This window comes from Lynx rufus, unplaced genomic scaffold, assembly GCF_022079265.1.
Source record: "Lynx rufus isolate CCGP_SWC_20201006 ecotype Redwood Valley unplaced genomic scaffold, mLynRuf1.p SCAF_5, whole genome shotgun sequence".
NCBI classification, from domain to species: Eukaryota; Metazoa; Chordata; class Mammalia; order Carnivora; family Felidae; genus Lynx; species Lynx rufus.
The window spans coordinates 113,022,703-113,047,007 of NW_025814867.1; the positions used below are offsets into that span (position 1 = coordinate 113,022,703).

A 24,305-nucleotide genomic window follows, 5' to 3' on the forward strand; every position below is an offset into this window, starting at 1 on the left:
AGAGTGAAGGAAAAAAAAAAATATTTACATGGAAAGACCAAGTCTCTATTAAAAAAATGCTCAAAATAGCGGGTCTTTGTGTTTAAACAATTCACTGTTATTTTATATTCTAAAGTGCTTATAGGGGGATATTTAAAAATATTGCTAGCAGATTGAATCTATATAAAAATAGGTGGTTTTTTGCTTTCTGGTAAAAGTTGGGGATGAGGGGGAACAGCTGTCTCAATTTGTTTAAAACCAACTCAGGAGGAAAAAATACTAAGAACTAATTTTTAAAGGTGGTAACCATTACTTGATATCCAACCTGATTTTGCTTATAAATGGAAAGCTGAGTTTTCAGTCATTTTATTAAATAAAATGGTAGAGTCAAGGCTCAAATACTATTTGGGTTTTCATTTGAACATCTGAAATTTACTTCAGCAAAGAAAACTGTGACTAAACACTCCTCGAATCTAGGATGAGGCCTCAGCACCAGGACAGGTGACCACTGGTTACAGTCTTGCCACCCTGAAGGGTGCCTGTTACTACAGAGGAAAAGGATGGCCACAGGTTATTTGTGCTTTTTTTTTTTTTCTTTTAGCTTGGCCACAAAAAATATGCCAGTACTTGAGCCTTTTTCCTAACAAAGCTGAGGTCCTCCCTGGGGTCAGTTACAAGTATGAATACTTAAGGTGCTTCTGTTATAAAAGCTTCAATAGAGAAGAACCTTTAAGGCTTACCTAAATACAGCAGCTTAATAGGAAGGCTTATTAAATGTTTTCAGGTATTGCTAAAAAAGTTATTTTCTAGGAAAAGTACAACTTGACCTAAAGGAATCTGTTGTCCTGTGCTTAGCACTCACACCCATCTACTAGGAGGATCTTAGGAGAGAAAACACACACTTGATGGAGATCAAGCAGGAATAGAACCTTTCACAGAAATCAGAACATGTGTTCTTCATAGGAACACTGAATAGCTGGCAAGAACACTTTGAGCTTTTCCACGGTTAACAACAATGGTTTGGAACCTGGGAGAGAACCTTCTGCTCAGTGATGGAGAAGTCTGAGGACAAGGAGCTTGCTCTCCATGGGATGTGAAGTTCCTTCTTCCTTTGCTCTTTCTCGAGATGTTGCCAATTCTCTTACAATATTTCAATGTCCCATTTCTGTGTTTCTTCTCCCTCCAGGGGTTGATTTACAATTACATGAGTCTTGTCATAATAATTTCCTCCTACAATAGAAATTCCAAAAGAAAAGATGATTTGTTCACACAGGTGCTTAACCATGTTCACAAGCTTTTGTTCAGCCCACTGTGTGGTAGACTAATATTTGATTTACAGAGCAGCCTGAGATGGAAAACTGAGTTTAAATAAGCTTAGCTGTTATTAACCTCAAACCGGACCTTATGGCTCAAACTGAAAAACTAAGGGGTGTAAAGTGTTGTTCAGAATCGTTTTGTTGGGGCACACTGCTTTTGCAGTCAAAGCGCTGGGTCGGAGGCGGCTCTGGCTGAATGTCAGGGGCTGTGATTTTGCTTCCACATGGACAGTGGCTATGACTAAGCCAGTTAAAGCAACAGCCTGGACCTTGCTAATAAACAAGCTTGAACAATACCCACCGTCAGCTTTAACTGAGGGTTTTTAAGGAGTACAGCAGTTCACAGCATAAAGAGGTTTCTTTCTAAGAAACAGGACATCTTATAGTTGATGAAGCTTCACATTTACAAATGTTCTCAAAGATCACATAGCAAATGAGGATTTTACAACTGTGCTAATGTACAAAAACCTTCTAAGGTTTGTCCTTAGGCTTTTCCTACTTGATCCAAGTAGCTAATTGTTTTGTTCATTAAAACAGCGTTATCTCTTTTCAAGAATAATTAGAAATAGCTTAGTATTTCTTTTACCCAGGAAGAGGAGGAGGTTTGGAATTTAAATTACATCCAGGGACACACAACGTTTGTCCTGTGGGTTTGTTCAAAGGCCCACCTTTAACATCAAGGACAAGCTGATCACTGAGATAGGAGCTGATGGTTCCATTTCTGTTCAGCCTCCACTTCTGCCGGAACTGTCCGTGTTCGGTCCATAGAGCCACTTTGGCTCCAGGTGTGTCCCGGCCACCGATCACATCCAGGCATGTATCACTGGCCTAAGAGGATTAGGAAGAAAATTGGCAGCACTGTGTTATCTCGAATCAAGTGAACGGGGTCCCTTTTCTTTACACAACTCCCATCTAAAAAAGAAGACTGTATAGCATAGTTACAATTCCACTAACTTTTTAAGTCTTCTTTATGGCTGAGAGAAGGAGATGGTACAGAAATCGATCTACTGAAATAGAGGTGCTCATTTTTTAAAAGGATACCTGCATCTGACAACAGATGGTCAATGAAGGTTTGCTGCATTACAATTAAATGTTTATTAGCATAAACGTATCGGATCACTGGAGCTTGGTTTTCCTATAAAAGCATCCGTGATGTGCTAGATAGCCATATGATAATTACTCTTAAGTGCTTTTCATTTTTGTTGATGAGAAAAAGGTAGGCAATCCATTGGTGACATAATAAAACTGGTGTTCTGTTCCCCAGAGCATCAAATGTAACGGAGCATCACAATGTAAACTTGGTTTTTCTAAGCTTTCTCCAGTAACAACTTCTTGTACTACTGCTTCCTTGTGTATTTTGAAAGCGAAAGGTTCAACATGTTTAAATCACAGACACCCGATTTTACCTGGGCCACAGTAAGGAATGTGTCACAAAAGCACAATGTCCAGTTGAATCCAGTGAGTTGTCACTGGTTTTAAAAAAATCATTTAGGCATATCCAGTGTGTGATAACCTTAGTTTTTCACTTCAAATAGAGAATTTTCCCATCTAGAAAATTCAGTTTCTAAGTCGATTTCACTGAAAAGCCTTAGTAATATACATCACAGTATCTGAATAATCATGCAACTGTTTCTAGGAAGGTGCATTATTTTAAGTATTTTTTTTAAATGTTTATACACTTTTTGAGAGACCGAGTGCGAGCAGGGCAGGGGCAGAGAGAAAGGGAGACAAAGATTCCGAAGCAGGCTCCAGGCTCCGAGCTGTCAGCACAGAGCCCGACGCGGGGCTCGAACTCACGGACCGTGAGATCCTGACCTGAGCCGCAGTCGCTCAACCGACTGAGACACCCAGGTGCCCCGACCTTTGCATTATTTTATACTCCCATTTCATCGGGCAAGATTCTGGTTTCCAAAAGAAAAAGCCAAAAGGCAGGGCGAGGTATCAGTGGGTGGTTACCTTGGACTTGAAGAGTCCTCGGCAGTAGTGCCAAACCTGAGTGGTCTTGCCGCTGTAGGGAGAAACGCACACAGATGTTGCCCTTGTGTCAGCGACATTGCCGGTGACGGTCAGGTACTCGTCCTGGGCCCGGTTCCTTATTCTGATGTACACTGCAGGCTAGCACAGGGGAGAGACCGCCAATTAGGAAAAAACATTATGAACCTGGCAATCAAGCCTTCCACAGGACAGCAGCTTAGAAGGCAGGCGGTGACGGAATTCGGCTTGCTATGCACTTGCGCCCTTCCTCCCTTGAGTCAGTATGTTTAAGTTACTATTTTTCTACTGGCAGACCTCAGGTCACTGAACACTTTTCTCAACACAGCCCTTTTGGAAAAGTGAAAGGTAACAGTTTCATTCATTAAAATGCCACATGGCAAGGGGCGGTGGAGCATGCCGGACTTGCTCAGTTTCATTCAGGAACCAGGGTGTCCCATCTGTGCTGGGAGAGCAAGGGGAAGAGGAGGAGGGCGAGATACTGCCCACCTACAAGGCTCTAACAACAACTTAGCGAACACTGCAATAATGAGACCCACTGTTTGAGCTACTGTTAAGTGCCAAACACCTGCTGTGAAAGTCTTGAAAAACCCAGGTAGCTGAGGGCCTGAGCAGCTGTGGTAGTGTGTTTAATTTATACGCTGTGGACCTTTACACTTCAAGAGAAGAGACTATGTATGTTTAATCACTATGTGGGTATTCAAGAACTTCATCCCCTGGGCCTGGAATACATACACAAAGTTTTCAAATACAATATTAAATCTAGGACTTGCCTCTAAGGATAATAGTTAATATTTATTGAGAGCTTAGTATATGTCAAACAGCGTGCTAAAATAAATGCTTTCCGGGCTATTGTATTATCTGTCCAAGTCAATAACCAGAAGAACCCTTTAAGAAAGTACAATTATGAGCCAAATTTACAAAGTTAACACAGATGTGAAGCCAGGCTGGCCTTCACCAAAACTGTCCCTCTTAACCATGATGCTCTAAGGTTTGCTTACGTGTACTAATTATCCTCAGACACCGAGAACAAGAGAAGGTGGTGGTGTGAATTAAGTCAGAGGAGGAAGGGACACAGCATAGGATGGAAACGCCCCAGAAACCATTTTTTCAGCCATAGGCCTCCTGTCTTAATGAAATAAAATACAAGACACTCCACATCCCCACCTTGGGTCATATGCTGGCACCCTAATCAGAATTCTGCTAGATAATAACAAACCATCTATTTAATAAGGAAGCACTTCCACTCTGAGAAACTCAAGTGCTAGGTAAATGCAATAATGTATCATGGTAAGCCTGCCATATTCTACTCTTTGGAAACTCAGATCAACTGAAAGCCAGCTGAATTTTGGTATATTGCTGCCACATTCGGCCTTTCTAAGGAAATAAACATTCTGAGTACTTAGGCAAATAGAAGGACACATTTGTATCTGGCCATTTAAAGCCGGTAAAAAAGACCTCTACTAGCAAAATGTTTTCAATGCTTCAGAGCACTACCACATTCACACTGACACAGTAATGAATGTGCTTAAATATCTGTGATTGATAATAAGTTTATAGGAGGGATATAATTCTGTAAGTCTCCCACTGCCAATTTTTAATTCTTGAGGCTTCAGTACAGCTTTATTAGTTTCTTTACTTTGCACACAGAAAACAGGCGTGAGGTGTGACCTTCACAGAGGACACAAGTCCAATTATGTTAGGACCAAACATTACAGTTTTAATCAATTAACTCAAGCAAAGTACTAATTACCCTTATTACACACTTGTAGTCTGACTCTTCTGTAATTACACTTTAAAATAGTGATGTGCATTGTAAGTGCCTTAGTGACTTCCTAATTCCCAAACTCAAAGAGGATTGCATTTTAATTATTCCTGAATTTCCATACAAGAAGATGAATTACAGCAGTACCAAGAGCCTCACCAAAACGGAAATGACCCATAATAATACTGTTTTAGAAACCCAGAATTCCTTCGCTGGGTTCTAAAGCTGTGGCCTAAATAAACAAAGACAAAATAATCTATAAAAATATTCTTAAAATTGATTATTAAACCAGAATGGGAATCAGGTCCTAAAGCACAACACAATAACAACACAGTGTTAACTGTCAAAAAACTTTTATGTGAAATTAGAGGCTGTTGTTCTAGCTATACTTGATCTCGGGACCCTGAACAATCACAGAGACCTTCTCCAGTAAGGAGCTACGTTTCACAAGTGAGAGGATAGTCTTAGTGTCTAGGTTGGCCTCTAAAGTTCCTAACAACATAGGATTAAGCATTATTATATAGTTGGGAAAAGCTAAACTGAATTCCCACTTCTGCCTTGCTTTTTCCTATGGTTTTCAGTAGGATTACCCACCATCTCATGTGACCGGAGTGAGGAATAAGCCAGATGTGAAGGTCATGAAATCCTGTACCACCAACTCTTTGCCAGGAAAAGCCTGCTCACGTTTAGTGTCACTCAGAAGAGCATCTCTAATTCTCTCAAGGGACACTGATGAAGGAACTTTCAAAATAAATGTGTTCCCACAGTGATGTAAGCCAGATGTCGTGTCAGGCTCTTCACATACATGTTCTTATTTAATCCTCACAGCAATACTGAGAGGTGAGCAAGGGGATCGCTGTTTCATGAGAGGAATCTGAGGTGCCAGGAAGTGAAGTGACTCACCCAAAGTCACACTGCTTACAAGTGGCAGAGCCAGGATTTGAACCAACAGAACCAGAGAGTGGTGGGAATGGGCACAGTGTGGATGTGTGTGTGGCGGGGGGCAGGGGCAGCAAGACCACTTACTGGCTGCCGTATGTCCAATCTGAACATCAGAACCTCAGCAAGTCTGTCCACTATGCCACCCTCAGCTCAGTGCCTGGAATGTATGGTGCCACTCTGTAAATGTTGATCCTATTTTGGACGAAGTTAAGCGTGTGGCTGCTCAACACAAATTTTAGAAAATAAATCTGGGTTCAAATCCTGGTTCTGACAGTTGGAGGACTTTTGCTAATTTGCTTTACCTCTCTGACCTTTATTTTCCCATCTGGAAAATGGGAATAACAACTCCTACCTTAAAGGGCTGTTGTTGGAATCAAGTGAGAAGTCTTTCAAATTAGAAGTCAAATGGCATATCCACCTGATCGCCTGATCGCACCTGATCGCCTGGCTTGGCTTTCCCACCTTCTGTGAAACCTCCCATGGCTCCACACATGCTGATATTTCCTTTCTATGACCCAGAAGCTTTTGAACGGAAGATCGACAAGCAGTAGGTGTGTAAGATCCATCCTGAGTTTTATTAAGTAGGGGAAAACATCCAAGTACTCAGAAAGTAAAACTAGGGCAGTCTCCGACTTCATTGTTTCGTTTGCTTTCCGCAGACCTGATGATATTTATTTTTTCCATGAAAGGTCAACAAGGTCAGTAAGATTGTGGACTTAAACCTAAAACCCAACATTGACCTTAGACACAATTTAATGAATTGGTTAACATCTACACGATTTCTCATCCTAATTTGATCCCCTTGTAACATAAATGTCAAACTAAATGGTCAATATTTCAGATGCTGTGGTTCATGACATTTGTACTAGAAAAATCAAGCTATTTTGGATCTTATGGGTTTTTTCTCTTCTCCTTACCTGCTTCATAGGACGGAGGGAACCAATTGTTTTCCATCCACTGAATGCTGTCCAATTTGGGATCTCATTAGGCTCGAGTAGGATTTGTCTTCCTAAGAAATTGGATCCTTCATAAGCTATCCATCTATATAAAAGCAGGAAAAAAACAGAATACTTAAAAACAAAAAGCAATCTCTTATCAAAAACACCTTCTTGTGTACAAGGTTCATTCTTTAAAACTTCTGGGTTTGTAGATTTTCAAAGAAAAAATGTATAACTTTTTTAACAGAAAGGATAGGAGGGACTGGGAGGAAGCCCACTGCACTGGGGCTCAGAAGATTTGCATTCCAGTTAGGATTCTGGTTTCCTTACTTCTAAAACAAGGTTCCCTCCGGGTCTAAAATTCTGTGTGTCTTTGATAATGCTGTCTTTTTTTTTTTTTTTTTTTTTGTAACAGTTTAACATTCAAAGACGGACCACAGCCTTTCCCTGTTACCAGTTACAAAATACTAGGTTTACTCTCCCATGCATAGGCTCATCGCCGGGTGTCCTTCAGGGTCTCTTTGGTGGTTCCAGGGAACTCCCAAGCACACCTCCTTCTATAACTTCTCCAAGGTCACCAAGGACAACTGAAAATTATCTACAGAAATCCACTCTCTTGCTTTAAGGCCCAGCTCTGTTGCAAAGCCTGCTCACTGCTCTTGAGGCCTCCAACTGGGGCCAAGTTAAAGCTTGTAGAAGCGTTCAGGGCCTTGAGGGGAGTCTCAAGACTTAAGTGGCCACATTCATTCTTTTACTGACTGGCATGTGAATAGTTGTAACTGAGATAGGATGGCCAACAAACTGAAATCATCATCTGGTCCTTTATGGAAAAAGTTTGGTGAGCTCTGATTTAGCTCCACAGCTAAGGGTTATAATAAACTGGGATGGCCAAGAAGATCTGAAATTCTCAGGATTCAACATCACCACAAACAGTGCTTTCAGAAAGTTAAGTGTGGAAGATGAGGTGGCTACCTTGCCTGGTTCAGACAAAGCACTCTGCTTGCTTCCCACAATCAAGATCAGGCTTGGCCTGATTTTTCATGGAGAGAAGAATAGGATATTTGGCCTTCCCTCTGCCCCTTCTTGCGTACACGAATCTAAACTATAGAGAGGCTCATCTACCTCTCCAGCTGTGCAGACTTTTTAAATAGGCAGGGAAGTTTCAGTTATAAGGCAAGACTTTAATAAACTACACCGCACCATACATTAATCTTAATGGATTCCATAGCTAAAAAGCGTTAAAGCTTGACAAATTGGAGATACGGGATAATACGGGGATTAAACAAAACAAAATATGTCAACAGGGCAGCTGGCTGTGCATTAAGTCCTATTCTGAGCCATCTGCAGCCTAGGAAAACCTTCAGACAGCATTCTCTATTCTTTACTCTGTGTACTGATTTTCTCTTAGAGAATCCAGAACAGGCAGAGTAGGTGGATAATAAGCGAAAGAGAAGAAATAATGTCAAGGTAAAATAGTACCAGTTTTCTACAAAAGAGTGAAATAAGAAATGGTAAGAAATTACAACAGGTGAGTCAATAATTATCAGTTCCACTTAGGAAAGTAAAGAAAAGTGTAAAAATGCTGTGAAAGTCGTATTATCACCAGGATGTAGAATTCAAAAGACTTAGTTAAGTGGTAAATAATATACTAGTATCTAGTATGGGAATTATTATGCTTAGAGAGAGTAAGTCAATTTATGGTTAAGAAACACCAATGTCAAATGCTCTGAAGAAGAAAAATTAAATTGCTATACAGGTGACTATTCAAACTTCATTTATTATAATAGTTGACTTAATTTTCAAATCAATTTATATTCTTGGCTTTCTCTTCTGTTATCCCCAGACACTTAAATAATCAGAGTTGATTATCATACAATTTAAAAGTCGTAAGAAATAAAAACAATCATCTTTATATTAATCATCAAGAGCTATGTGCGGTCTTTTAGTTCACTTTTGGTACCAAAACAGCAACAGTGCAGGAGGCAGGGCAGACTCTTGTGCCACTCTCCAGACAGGTCCTGAGAAGCAGATCTCCCAGGAAGTCTTAGGGCCTCAACCTCTGGGACTCTCACTGCCAGGCCTCTTACCATTTTTGTTCTAAATAAATATCCAAGTTCATACCTAATTTATGTATCTGTCATTTTTCATTCCTTTTGTCTCCCGGATTGTATAAGTGCAGGCCCCACACAACCTGGATCCACCCTGACAACCTGAATGGACAGCAACACTGGTGGGTGGGCTAGATTCACCAGAACCCTCAGCATGAAAAGAAGTACCCTGGAGCAAAAGGCTCTAGAACAAACAGGACGTCAAATCAAAATACAACAACACACTTCCGGTGTGAGAAACAGTCGGTTATCTTAGGCAGGCAGTGGTCTCAACCAGTCAAGGTCACCTGGTCCACCTACTCTAAGACACATGCTATCAACACATGGCAGCCCATCTCTCCCAAAGGGCTCTTCTCCCAGACTGCCCATGTTACTATATACTGGACCTAATCCACGGCCTAATCTTATGTAAACAGATACTACTCTTGTTACGTTGAGAAAGAAAAGGAATAATAGCATCTCCAGACCAGACAACAATAGCAGTGGAGAGATAAAAAGCAACTGTGCTTGGGTGGCCGCATGGCTCAGCTGGTTGAGCATCTGACTCTCCTTTATTTCAGCTCAGGTCAGGATCTCAGAGTCATGAGTTCGAGCCCCACATCAGGCTCTGCACTGACAGTATGAAGCCTGCTTGGAATTCTCCTTCCCCTCCCTGTTCCCCACCCCCACCCCTGCCCCCGTCTGTCCCCTGCTGGCACTTGCTCGCTTTCAAAATAAATGAACATTAAAAAAAAAAAAAAAAAAAAAAAAAGCAACTGTGCAGCTCTCTCCTAAAACAGTAAGTGAACCAGGCCATACCTTTGTCCCATACTTACAGTCCACTTTTTACCCACACAGACTGGGTGTAAAAGTGCAGGTCCTTGTTCAGAACAGAGTTCACAGCCTCTTCTAGATGTAACTCTCTTCCTTCACAGTGTTCCAGAGCAAAAAGGCTAATGGAGGGTTCTTCAAAAACCTAACAGCAAAAAAGAGAAAGCATCACCATACAGGGTGGCCATTCTCCAGTGACCTCCCAGTCACAACACAGGGTACCCTGGATCCACCGTATTCTTGAATGCATACTACTGCTCTACCCTCTAATGATGTTATAGTCAAAACTGCTCAGGTGAGACTAAATTCTACTCATAATTTTTGTTCACGTTTTAATAAATTAAAATTGGAGGTTTAGAACAGCAATCTCAGTCTCATAATGGAAATGGACACTTGGTTCCAATTAAGGTCTGGCTGTGCTATAATACGGACATTTTGGTCTTGCCAGCACTTTCAGCTGCTAACAGGATGAACATGGAATGGAACGGCACCATTTCCCCAGAAAGCCACAGGAGCAGTCACTGAGAATCCAACACATGATGGCTCCAGGCTCTTAAACTCATTTCTAGGAGGAAGAAAAAGGCATTCTTTTTCTTTTTTTGAGAGAGAAAGAGAATGAGGAGAGGGGCAGAGGGAGAGAGAATCTCAAGCAGGTTCCATGCTTAGCATGGAGCCCAACATGGGGCTCTCAATCCCATGACTGTAAGATCATGACCTGACCTAAAATCAAGAGTCAGATGCTCAAGCAACTGGGCCACCCAGGCACCCCAGAAAAAGGCATTTTTAATTTAACAACAGCCAAAAGCCAAAATGCACAGGGGCAGGAGTGATTTCTACATTCAAAGTAAGTATTCCCCAACTCCTTGTGTCAGAGAAGAACAGAACCAACTTTGCTCTTTTTCACTCATTGGTATATGCAAGACAGCATGCTAGAAGACTTTTCAGGGATGAGAAGACAAAGCAAGGCACCATCCTTGTGTCTGGGTCATTACTAACTAGTAACTAAAATTGGAGAATTGCACAGGTATTGAAATGTAATCCAGGGTAGAAAAGGATATGCTCTCTGAAAGTTCTCAGAATATAGAAGACTTGATGCTTTTTTTTAGCAGAAAGGAGCAAGGATCAAGGAAGCTTCACAAAGGTGGATGTCGTGGTATGTGAGCTCAGTCTTCAAGGATGCCATGATTTGGACAGGCCCAGAGAGAATGGAGGGAAGGCACTCTATATGAAGGAAGGGAGACAGAAATGCATGGAACATGTTAAGGGAATAGCAAATAGATCCATATAACTAGAGTCCAAAAGGAAACAGTGTCAAGTACCCCCACTGTTTGCTAGGGGGTATTGAATTGTCTGCTTCTCCTTGTCACTAACAGGGCAGAGACAGATTTACTGCCAATGGGGAGTCCTTGAAGGCTTCTGGACAGGGGCATAGGAAAGTATCTGTAATTGGTACATGAGAAACAGAGCACTAGCAGCAGGGAATGTGGATGTTCAAAGAACAGTAAATAAACAACTGACTTTGCGTAAGAGCAAGATGAATTATGAAAGCATTATTCTTTGCAGCAGTGTTTGGAATAACAAAGGATACAGATGACTTAAATATCCATCAAAAGGAGACTGGCTAAATAAGTTATGGTACATTCATAGAGAAATACAGCTGTAAAAAAGAATAAGGAGATCTTTATGAAAGATCTCTAAGATATATTCCTTAGAGGTAAATACAGTGAACAGTAGTGTGGAATAGCATATTTCTTCTGCTTCCACTTGTGCATTAAAGGGAAAACTTATGCACATGCCCACAAATAATGTGCACGTGTACACATGAACAATTTTCTTTAAAGAAAGAAAAGAAAAGAAAAGAAAAGAAAAGAAAAGAAAAGAAAAGAAAAGAAAAGAAACTACTCCATGACTATCTATCAGGAGAATAGGATCTGAAAGATGAAAGTGGGAGCTGAGGTTTTGACTACATGCCTTTCGTACTTTTTGATTTTTGAAGCTTAGAAATGTATTATTTATTCAAAAATTTAACTTTTTAAAATGTTTGTTTATTTTTGAGAGAGACAGAGTGTGAGTGGGGAAGGGGCAGAGAGAGAGAGAGAGAGAGAGAGAGAGAGACAGAATCTGAATCAGGCTCTAGGCTCTGAGCCGTCAGCACAGAGCCCAATGTGGGGCTTGAACTCGTGAACCATAAGATCGCAACCTGAGCTGAAGTCAGACACTTAACCAACTGAGACACCCAGGTGCCCCTCAAAAATTTAAATCGGTGATTATTATGCACATTTTGCATGTATGTGTATTTTTTTCTTTTTTTAAATTTATTTGAGGCAGGGCACACAAGCAGGGGAGGGGCAGAGAGAGGGGGAGAGGCAGACAGAGAGAATCCCAAGGAGGCTCTGCACTATCCGCTCAGAGCCTGATGTGGGGCTCAAAGTCACAAACCATGAGATCATGACTTGAGCCAAAACTGAGATGCTTAAATGAGACACCCAGGTAGCCCTGTGTTTTTCTTTATTTTTTATTTTTTATTTTTTTTAAATTTTCTTTTTTTTTCAACGTTTATTTATTTTTGGAACAGAGAGAGACAGAGCATGAACGGGGGAGGGGCAGAGAGAGAGAGGGAGACACAGAATCGGAAACAGGCTCCAGGCTCCGAGCCATCAGGCCAGAGCCCGACGCGGGGCTCGAACTCACGGACCGCGAGATCGTGACCTGGCTGAAGTCGGACGCTTAACCGACTGCGCCACCCAGGCGCCCCCCTGTGTTTTTCTTTAAATGGACTTTGGGAAATATATCAGACAACATGAGTGAAGAAAACAGAAATGGAAAGTAGATGGGAAAAATACTCCAGTCCCAAGAAAGAGCCAGACCCTAAAGAGAGTGTGTGTGTGTGTGTGTGTGTGTGTTGGGGGCGGAGCAGGGCGGGGTTGGGGGGGCGATGGTGGAAGGTTAGGACTGGTTAACAAGGGATGGCCAGAAAATCTATCACAGTGCTAAAACAGACATAGGGCTAACAAATGGAATGAGTAAATACAGAAGACAACATGCAAAGATGTGGCTGGGGGCACCGTGGTATAACTTATCATACAAGGAAATTTGGAGGGAAATGTAAGCTAAGAACTTCTATTTAGAACTGGGTGTTTTTAATGTTCAGACAGACAGGACAGACAGGGCAATCTTAACAGAAATGTCCACCAAAGACTGGACTTTTGGATCTGTGCTTCAGGGAAACAAATCCCATGCAGGCATGAAGAGTGTGGGAGCTCCCAGGATCTGGGTGACACCAGAGATGGGCAGGGGTGAGGAAAGGGAAAAGAGGACAGAACTGGGCAGACATGCAAAGGAGGCTGTGGAGGCGGTGGAGTAAATGTACTATGAAAGCACAGCTAAAAAGAAAACACCAAGGAAATAAAGGGGAAAGGAAAGGCGAAGGAAGAGTCATCCATAGTACCAAATACGTTTGCAATGTGGAGGAAGAGGGTGGCTGTGGCAATGCTGCTAGGGTCTGGGCAATCAGGAGGCAGCTAGAAACCTGTAAGAGAACTCTGAGCGGTGTGCAAGTCATGAGGGGTGGAATCTAGGTCATAGGGACTGAGGAATGAGTGGTGAGAAATTGTAGACAGGGTGCATGGGATTGCACATTTTAGAGAATGTTGGTGAAGAGAAAGAGGGAAATGGACTGGTGGCCCATAAGAATGTTTGTGGGCACAGTGGCGTAGGATAGAAAAAGCTCAACAATGTAAGACGAGAGGGATGGTTCTAAGGAAGAAGCGAGATGTCCAGTCCATTGTTTCCCATCAGTACAGAACCTCTGACTAGGAATCAGTCCATGAAGGGAAATATCACTTTGAAAAGATGAACTATACTTCCTCTGAAATACAAGGAAAGATAGAAAAAGAATGCCAAAGAAATTTCCAGGTAAATGTGTGAGTTAGTTTCTCTTTACATTATGTGGCAAAGGTTACCTGATGAGGGAAGAAGGTATGAAGTACTATCCAACAGCACTTTCTGCAGTGACAGAAATGCTGCTTATCTGTACTTATCAGCCACATGTGGTCACTGATCATTTGAAATTCGGCTTGTGTAACCAAGGGACTGAATTTGTTTTAATTAAGTAAATGTTAAATATAAATATGATGTTATAAATCTAATGTAAATAAATAAGAAATAATGACGTGGCTAGTGTATGGTAATGGAGAGTACAGATTTAGGGATTAGAGGATACTGTAAAAGAACGTCACAATCACTGTGTGCAGTGAGACAGTAAGGTAAGCCTTAAAGGGCTGTCCAGGAGCAGTGATTTTCCTTCAGTAAACACCACAAACTGGGTCAGGAATAGGGCTTCATCTCTAGTCACTGAGTGACCACAGGTAAGATTCGGCACCTCTTCTGCTATCTGCAAAATAAAAACTGGAAGCATCCCAACAGTTTATGGAAGAAATGTCCTTACAGGAGTCCAGAGCAGCAGGTAAAAATAGCAGATTCTAAATTACCCACTAAAACTGGTGACTGAAGATGGATAATCAAAATCCACAGATAAGCCCCTGCCTTTACTGTTGGACTTTCTCCAACATCTTCACCCTTAAGCTTTTAAAAAAGCATTTCAGCTTATCTCTTCATACATCTTCTGGTTGAGTTACTAACTAGTAAGGAAGGGCAGCCAGGCAAGGAGCCCAGACAGGGCTCACAGTCAATTGTTAGCAACATTCTCCCCAGTGAAGAGCCTGCTGGGGTAGAATGGCAGATGCCTCTATTAAAGGCATTTAAGGCTGACATAATGTAACTGTTTTAAACCCAAGAGGGAAAAAAATTAAAAGCTTACTAGGAGAATGCAATTTAAATGCTAAGCATTATTCTAAGAAAAATAGGACCCGTGTACATTTTTCTTCCTCTTTTGCAAAACGCAACGACATTTTTAAAAAGATGGCCATTATCCCTCAAACTGAATCAAATTCACTCCCGAATAGCAATTCTGAATCTAGAAATTTGTCTTTGGGAAACAATGTAAAATGCGGTGCAGGGGATCACAAAAGATGGTTTTAAAATGATGATGCAGGAAGACAGAGAACAAAATTGTAAAGAATGATAGAGACAGTATTTTTTTTTAATGTTTATTTACTTTTGAGAGAGGGAGAAACAGAGTGTGAGCAGGGGAGGGGCAGAGAGCGAAGGAGACACAGAATCTGAACCAGGCTCCAGGCTCTGAGCTGTCACACAAAGCCCGACGTGGGGCTTGAACTCATGAGCTGTGAGATCATGACCTGAGCCAAAGTCAGCCGCCCAACTGACTGAGCCACCCAGGCACCGAGACAGTATGTTTTATGAGTTTACATAAATCAGTAAAAACAACCTGCTGCTCCACTAACAGCAATGGGCTATCACCAAGTGGTCCCATTGACTAGACTTCTCATTTGAGAACATCTATTATCTCTACACTTACAGTTATCCACCCTCTAGAGGTCTGATCTATATTTAAACTTGATTTTTCTCTATTTAAGTTGTTTAAATTTACATGGTTTTAATTTTTAAATGTACTTAAATTTATAGATGCATTTGATTTATACGTGTACTTAAAGGTTAGGAACATCAACATAAGTGCTAATGTGGAAAGAACAGTGGAAGGTGGTAGATAGGTAATCATTCAGAAAAAAGAATGAAGAACTACTTTAAAATCCTATTTTTCTGATACATTTTCCAGACATGAAAATAGGAATATAAACTATTAATAGTCTTCAAAACTGCAGATGACAGAATAATCTGAACTTTCCGAGGACAACAGAAAACACCAGAATTTAACTACAATTTGAGCTCTACAAATGTCTTGGCCTCAGTCCATGTTAACTTAGAAGACAGTCAACCATTTTGGGCCAAAGGCTCTTCTTAGGGGTCAATAGTAATGGGACATTCCTGCTGGGTTAAGTCTAAGGCAAAAATCAGACAGTTTCTAAAAGGAGAACATAGTTAAGAAAGAAAAAGAATCCTTGAACAAATTGTATGAAAGAACTTTTAAGAAGAAAAAAACCCTCCACCTCATCCCATCAACTAAACCACATTTTAAGTGACAAGACTAGTAATAATTAATATATACAGCACTTTCATATGCACCAGACATTATATGTAAATATATCCATCCACAACTCCTTATCCATTGTTCAGCACACAAAAACCTTAGTCTAAGTCCCCCACCCCCCCCTTTTTTTTCTTAACTCAATTGGCAGCAAAATCTGACCTGAATAAGTAGAGGGCTACTTATAGTATTTCTCCAATATGTGTAGCCATAAATATATTTGCTACAATAATAGGAATGTGTTTAATTATGGGGTGCTACTTAGAACACTTTTGCAGTGTTTCCTTAAGTGCTATGTATGAACCATATCACTGTTTAAAATGGGAAAAATATCCCAAATCCCAAAATATATTCAGATTAGTGGATTGTGAATTTATTTACTTATTTAATCCACACAACTTCCCTTTGATGTGGGGGCTATTTTTAACCCCACTTTACAGATGAAGAATCAAGGCACAGGTCACACGCAGTAAGTGTAAGAGCTGGCATTTGAGTCTACAAAGTATGACCCCAGAGGCTGTGTTCTTAACCCCTACACTGTGGCTCTAACATATTCTAAATGCCAGTAGTTTTAATGGTGAATGTCTGGAGCACTTGACTCCCAACTTGGTCAGTTGGGCAACGTATATGAGCCCTATTCTTACCTGTCTCTCTGGCTTCAAAAGTGTTGTCTGCCACCTGAATTTGAAGTTCTGAGATCCTAGTGAGAGTATTCTGCTAGAGGGACTACATTTTTATAAACATATTTTCAATATAATGGATAAAATTTTTAAATCTAAGAAATTTTTGACTTAGAAAAAAACTACAGACCTTTACTTTAGCAACTGTAGAGTTCTTTGAGTTTCAAATCACCATGTATATGGAAGAGGTGTTGACAATACCTCAGGGTTATATTAATTGGTTAGACTCTAAATATAACGTATACTTTTCAAAATATTCAGCAATCAGCCATGAGAACAGCCATATCCGTATAGCCTGACAACATCAATTCATCTCAATCTTTGCCAAATGAACAATGCCTAGCTAAAACAGGAAATACAAGTAAGATGAATTAAAGGAAAGTAACCATAATGCATACCTCTAAAACCATTCCATTCCAGAGCAATACCAAACAGTGTGTTGGCAAAAAGTTATGTAAAATGATACAAATTTAAATAAGGCTCATAAATGTCTAATATGACTCTAATCTGGAATCTTTTAAGTTTGGCATATTAAAAACAAAAATATATAAATACCTTCAACCTACCACGCTAATGGTAGTCTTCATGTTGCTTAGTGAGTATTAATTATGGTCTATGAGCTCAATTAGTGAGTGCTTATGAGCTAAGGGCTGTACATGCAGTAGCTTGTTTAAACCTCAGACCTTATTAGATGAGAAAGTTGAGGCTTAGGGTAGTCAGAAACATGTCCAGGGCCACTCAGCTAACAAGTAAGGGTCTGTCAGGCTCCCAGACTTCACCAGTGAACTATAATCCTCCTCAGAAAAGTGCTTTCATTTGGTTTAGAAAATCAGTTTCATTCTAGATCTACCTAATTGGTTTCCCCTCTCCACTTTTTAAGAAAATTATTTGCACCTATTTAAAAGAAGCTAAACATTAAAAAATAATATATAGATGGACTATGTACCCATCATCCAAAAGTAATAAATTTTATATTTGTACTGAATTTTATAAATACATTAACAGGTACAGCTGAATTTGAACCTCTTCTCTCTAAAGGTAATCACTATGCTGAAGATGTGAGTCCTTCCAGCTCGTATTTTTATAGTTTACTAATGGTTATGCATCCTTTGTTTTTATTTTTTATTTTTTTAATGTTTACTTATTTTGAGAGAGAGAAAGGGAGAGTGTGTGCACACAAGTGGGGGAGGGGCAGAGAGAGAGAGGGAGAGAGAGAATCCCAATCTTGACAGTGCAGAGCCCAATGTTGGGCTTGAACTCACGGACCTGGAGATCACAACTTGAGCAGAAACCAAGAGTCGGACATTCAACTTACTGAGCCACCCAGGTACCCCTGCATCTTTTGTTTTTAAATTTCACTTACAGTATCTTACCGTAATACCCTTTAGTAATACATGGAACTCACTTTCATTTATTGTACCCACTGTCTTACATTTCCTCACATGGATGTGCTGTGGCTCCTTTTCATCCATCAATAAACTGCAACAAACATCCTTATTCCACTGCCCTGCCTGCATCACCACCTCATGTAACTGACACTGTTTCCAAAAACTGTGTATGAATAATCCCACTTCTCTGCCACCAAACCAAACCATTCAAATGTTTCTATTTAAAGTAAGGCAATATTACCTAATTATTAGTTTATTTTGCATTTACTTGATCACTAGTGAAATTTAGTATTTTTTGCATATCCTTTAGCCATTTTTCTCTCTTCTATGAACTATTCACATCCTCCTAAGTTTTGAAATACGTTTTTCTTTTTTTCTCAATTGATTTGAGAGTTCTTTTTATATTCCGTACACTAAACCTTTGCAGGTTTTATAAGGGCTGCAAATATACCCTCCTAAATCTGTGGCTTGTTGAGGTAGGCTGAATAATGCTCCCTCACCTCCACACCTCTCACCCCCACCCAACCCCCAAAATGTCCACATCCTAATCCCTAAAACCTGTGAATATGTTACCTGACATGGTAAACGGGACTTTGTAGATGTGACTAACAGTTAAAAAACTTGAGGCGGGGATATTAGTCTGGATTATCCACAGAGGCCTAATATAGTCACAAGGGTCCTTATCAGAGGGAGGCAGGAGGGTCAGAGACACAGGACAGAGAGAAGTTGGGGTGATGCACTTTGAAGACAGACAACGGCCATGAGTCAAGGAATGCTGAGGAGGTTGAGAAGCTGGAAAAGGTAAGGAAACCGCTTCTCCCCTTAGCATCTTCCAGAAGGAATGTGGTCTTGCCAGCACCATATTTTTATCAGGCTAAGACCATTTTAGACCTTCTGACCTCTAGAACTGTAATATGGTTTGTTGTTTTAAGTCACTAAGTTTGTGGTAATTTGTTATAGCAGCAATAGGAAATGAATACACTTGCCTTTTCCCTTTCTCTTACTGACATGTACATTTTGTTTTAAATCCATTCTACTCCAATACTATTAGGCTAGTTTCCATATTTTCTTGTAAGTTTTAAAGTTTGTTTTTCACATTTAGGTTGCCACAATCCATCTGGAACTTATTTCTGCGTTTGGAGTAAAGCAAGATTCTAACTCTATCTTTTTCCATGTAAAGAGCCAATTGTCCCAACACCAATTTATTTAATAGTTCATAATAGCCCCATTGTAGCCTATTTCAGTCACCTTCCAATTCCATTATTTATGTAGGTCAATTTCTATGCTATCCTATTCCCCAGTTCTGTGTTCTTCCCTTGCACCAATACCCACTGTCTTTATTACTATTGCTGTATAATGCAATATATATTTGGTAGGACAAGTGACCCTGTCTGTTGTTCTTAGTAAGAAAATTATCTTGGCTGTTTTGGATCCCTATCTTTTCCAAATTTAGGATAAGCTTGTCATGTTTTACCATCTCACCCTAAAAAGGCACTATCCTAGAAAGTCAAAACATTCTGTAAGCATCTTGCCTGAAGTTGTAATAATTTGGAGAGGACCACAACTTCACAATATTGAGTCATTTCAATCTATAAAAGATTATTATCTCTTCATCTTTTATGCCCTTCGATAAAGTTTTTATTATTTTCTCCATAAATGACTTACTTGCCTTGTGGTTTGACTTATTCTTAAGTATCCTATAGTTTCATTGGCATTTACCTTGTATCCAGAAACTTCTTAAAACTTCATATTAACTCTAATAATTTGACAACTTTCTTTCTTTAAACATTTTTTGGATTTTATCTTATTCAAGTGTTTGAGGATCCAGAATCACGAATAGAAATGGTGATAGTAGATACCTTTGTCTTCTGCCTAACTTTAAGGGGAAATGCTTCAAATGTCTCACTAGGAAGTGTGATGTTTAGTCTGCAGGGTTTTGCTGGCCTTCATTTTAAAATTGTATGCAATAGTTTAAACTATTAACTAAATATGGATTCAGCTGAAAAGTTTAATAGTAACCAAACTCTCAGACACGTTATAAACTCATTGCTTCCTTTCATTCTGTGGCTGGATTTATAGTCTTCGACTATTTATGGGTGTGTTCCTTATTTAGCATGCTTACACAGAATCAATCACTGCCTTGCCAATTCCTACTCTACCTCTTAATATCATTATGTCATCACAGTTATAATTTCATTTGAAGTTTTTCTACAGCCTCTTGTTACAATGTTTCTTTTGCTTTGCCTGTTTATAGCTGCCAGGATTGGATTATTACTTCAAAGGAGGCCAACTTCCATGCCAGGCCACCATGGAGACACTAAAGAAGTAATGAGCAGAATGCTGCTCCCATGGAAACGCAATAAAAGGTTACCTCACACACTACTGGGCCAATGCTTAAAGCATTTATACAGGTTCCCCACTCACCTTCAGCCCCTAACCAACTGTTCTGGGGACTGTTATACGGCATAACTTTATTGGAAGCTAATCTACTATGTTATTCCCTCAAACCGCATGAGTCCTAATGCTGGATATATTGTTTTGCATGCCCAATTAGAAATATACCCAAGATGCTTATTTGCAACAGAACTAAAGGCTGACAAAGATTTGAAAATACCTAACAGTTTCTTTACATATGAGTTAAGTGAGGTACAAATAAATTAAGTGATTTTTCCCAATATCATCTTAGTGAAAGGAGAACTATAAAATATACTCCTAAGGTCCTTTCACTATAAAATGACTGCAAATTATCCATGGGCTTCTAGAATGTAACATATGTCTAGACAAACAGAAATCAGCAAACTGTCATCTGCAAAACATACTCATCTTGTACGAAGAGGAAGTCTTAAAACTCCTCAACATTATTCCATTATGACACTTTAACAGTAATTCACAGCATGCCTGGGAATGCTAACTACAGGCAACATCCTCAGAATTCTGCAGTTGTAACTAATTAAAGCAAAATCAAGAAGTTAGTCCATATACATGTCAACTCAACTGGACAGAAACATTTTCCAGAATCCCACTGGACTGTGGCTTACACAGTGACATTAACAAATCTGGAGGAAAAGGTGGGGGCAGTGGGGATGCAGACTGAAGCAGAGAAGCAGGTTAGGTAGAGGGTGTCTAGCATTTTCCAGGATTTGGAGAATGTAAACACCTGGGACCCTCAGGAGTCTCTTCTGTGGGGAAGGTTAGCTGAGTAAACTAATCTCAAGATACCTACTTCATTTTACCTGGATCTTATGCTCAACAAATAACCTTCTGAGGACTATTTCAGTTTTCTATGTTCTAGAGAGGGGAAAAAAATGCTCAGGACAGAATTCTCAAGCATTCTAGCCATGAGAATCCACCTTCTACAGATTACTGTATTGACCTGGTTCATTTATCAATCTCCTAGGTCGGATCAACTCAGGGTGTCAGGGCCACCAGCGTGAAGCACGGTGGAATTCACCAAACAAATGTTACCTGTTAAAGTCTCTTCATGGTCATCTGGGGGTCTTTGTTGGGATGCCCAACCTTACCTCACATTCCTTCCATTTCAAAACCAAACCTACTGCTTAAATATATCTTCAACAAAGACTTTTCAAAGATTTAAAAACATACCGTGTAAAAGCATTAAGACAATGAATGTGTTGTCCTTACATAAACTGGATATATTCTTTAATCAGTTCTTAGAGAGAAAAGGCTATAGCTCCCAGGTCCTTCCTAAGACGCACCTTCATCTATACTGCTTGGGTTTCACAGAACCAAAATAGTGACACACAACGGCATGGTAAAACTTAAAAACATTTCTTCTATTTTCATTCCTTATTTTAATTATTCACTTTTGACTTCATGAGTGTAAACTCTTCAAAGAAAAACAGTAATACTCATTAATTTTGATCGATTCTAAAGCTCCCTCCCTAAAAACTTAGTTGGTTTAGCTCACTGAAATAGAAGTCCTGAAAAATCCTTTCAAGATGGTACTTTCATATTTAGAACTACATATACAAAATAAGTATCTTTCTGCTGGCTTGACCACTAAAAATTGCTAAGAAAATTCCTTTCCCAGTAAATGTGGACTACTTTCCAATGTCTTTTTCAACCGTATCAATACTTGGAGAGACTGAACAGACCACATTCTTTTTTCCCCCTTTCTGTTTTTTGTCCAACAGACAGGAAGTATCAATCAATAGCCACTGAAGTTTTTACCAGTTGGTGTCTAACATGCAACTGAGAGAGACCGAGGACTGTTTCTATTTTTGTTCCTCAACCAAGACTCTATTCTTAGCCTGATACCAAGAATACTCTATCCAGGAAGGTCTTGAAATAAGGCTACATTGCTTAGGCTGGGATCAAAGTTTCTGAGTATGATCATCATTTCTGGAGTCAGCTCTGGTTGAAAGGTCTCAGTCATTCACACCATTATGCAGGGCTTCAAATTATCTCATCTCTGTGTAAACCTCAGCTTTGACCAAATGACATCTTGAAAATATCCCAGATCCTCATTACTTCCTCTGCCCAGACCTACAAACATGGAGCACAGAACTGATGCTGCAGAGTAGTGACCCTGTTTTGCTCACATCAAAATTCTGAGTAAATAGGACAGAAAGGAAAAGCCACTTACTCTACAGATGTGGGTCTCCAAGGTGACCCAGGTAATTCTGCAGACAGCAGGCAGGAAATCCCTAGTTCCCTCAGACAAAGGTGTGAAATCAGTACCAGTGGCCATATCAGGACCCAGGCCTTAAAGTAACATTGTGTGACTTATCAAGTAGGATAATAAAATTACCAGGTTATTATTTTTATTAAGCAGCTGCAACAATTACAACTAACAGTTATAGCTAATTAACAGCTAATGTTTAATGACTGTTCACCATGTGCTGGGCGTTTTATAAGCATCATTTCACTCAATATCCCAGGAGACTTATAAAGTACTATTATTTTTCATAGAAAAGGAAACTGCCTAACTTTACTAATGTCATCCAAAATGGTTAAAATATCAAACTGAGATTTAAGCCTAGGTCTATACATATTACTTAGGTCCTGAGTTTTGAACTCTTGCTTTAAAAAATATATATGATGCATATATATGATATATATATATTTTATATGTATCATATATATGTATATCATATATGTAAAATATAAAATATATATATATGATACATATATCAATCTTACGTTTTGGATTTCATGAGTGAATCTCAATTTTACAGTCCATGAATAAATATTCATACTGTTATATTTACCCGTTATCATTTCTTCCAACATCACATCATTTATGGTAATTAAACAGGACAAGAAAAAAGTCTTATAATTATGCACCCAAGCAAAGTACTTACATAGTCAATGGGCTTGAGGGATTTAACTCTAGATGTTGGGCAGCCACAGGAAGTAAGGTCAGCATAGAGGCCTTCTTCTAATACACACTGATTATTAGAAATGTCCTCTTGGTAATATAGGAGCCAGCTTAAAAACAAGCAATAAGACATTTGGACAAATTACATCAGTTGACATCTCAGGCTCATCATCATGCTGTGGGGAACCAGGGAAGGAGTAGGACATCAGAGTCATGGTGCTGACCAGCAGCAAAGACCCAGCTTCAGTTTAAAGAAACAACTACCACTATCATTTACTGACTGCTTCCATGTGCTAGACATGTGCTAGGTACTTTACCTATATTATCACACTGTGTCCTCAATTCTATGAAGTAGAAACATATCCTTATTTTTATAGGGAACAAAACTAAGTATTAGAAAGGTTAGGTAATTTGCCCAAGGTCTCCTCAACTGTTAAATGACAGCGTTGCAATTTGAAACAAGACATCTGCTTTACGCTAAAGACATTAGCTTCATTTGGTACCTCCAAGTACACAACCTTGGGATCAGATTATGGTAATTATTAAGTACTTGAACAGATTAGAAAAATACTGCTTGTGTTTCTTTTAGGAAAAACAATTAATTTGTATCCTTATTTAATGATGAGACTGATGTCAGTGTAGGAGAGTAAAGAAACCAGACTCCTAACATCACATGACAGTAAATAAAATCTATCACCTGTACATCTGATAGCTAATGGAGATTTTTAAAAAGAAGTAAGCCCATTAAGAATCTTTGGCAGTGAATTATCTTCAATACACCACTCATCAAAAACTTGGTTAAGACCTATGCCCTTTTGAAAAGAAGGAGCCCAAGGGAGAAATGAATTGGCTGTTACTACTTCACTTCTGGTGTGTTTGAGTTTTAACCTTATACTTTAAGACCACAAGAACTGTACTCTTGCTAGACCAGGTTAACTTAGGATAACCACAGATATGCTCTGTAACATTGTAATTAGTCTCA

The 24,305-nt window shown here is 39.6% G+C and overlaps 1 protein-coding gene across 1 annotated transcript in view; it reads right to left on the minus strand.

Moving 5' to 3' along the window:
• Window positions 1-71: 71 nt before the first annotated feature.
• The window catches only part of CRYBG3 (crystallin beta-gamma domain containing 3), a 129,674-nt gene continuing 105,440 nt past the window's right edge, over window positions 72-24,305 (minus strand). Inside the window, exons 17-22 of the mRNA XM_047099826.1 lie at window positions 23,307-23,433; window positions 9,856-9,995; window positions 6,912-7,035; window positions 3,252-3,410; window positions 1,964-2,123; window positions 72-1,209 (exon numbers count right to left, since the gene is read on the minus strand). Coding sequence (XP_046955782.1) covers window positions 1,121-1,209; window positions 1,964-2,123; window positions 3,252-3,410; window positions 6,912-7,035; window positions 9,856-9,995; window positions 23,307-23,433 — 799 coding nt within the window. The 3' untranslated portion in view covers window positions 72-1,120. The remainder of the gene's footprint in view (window positions 1,210-1,963; window positions 2,124-3,251; window positions 3,411-6,911; window positions 7,036-9,855; window positions 9,996-23,306; window positions 23,434-24,305) is intronic.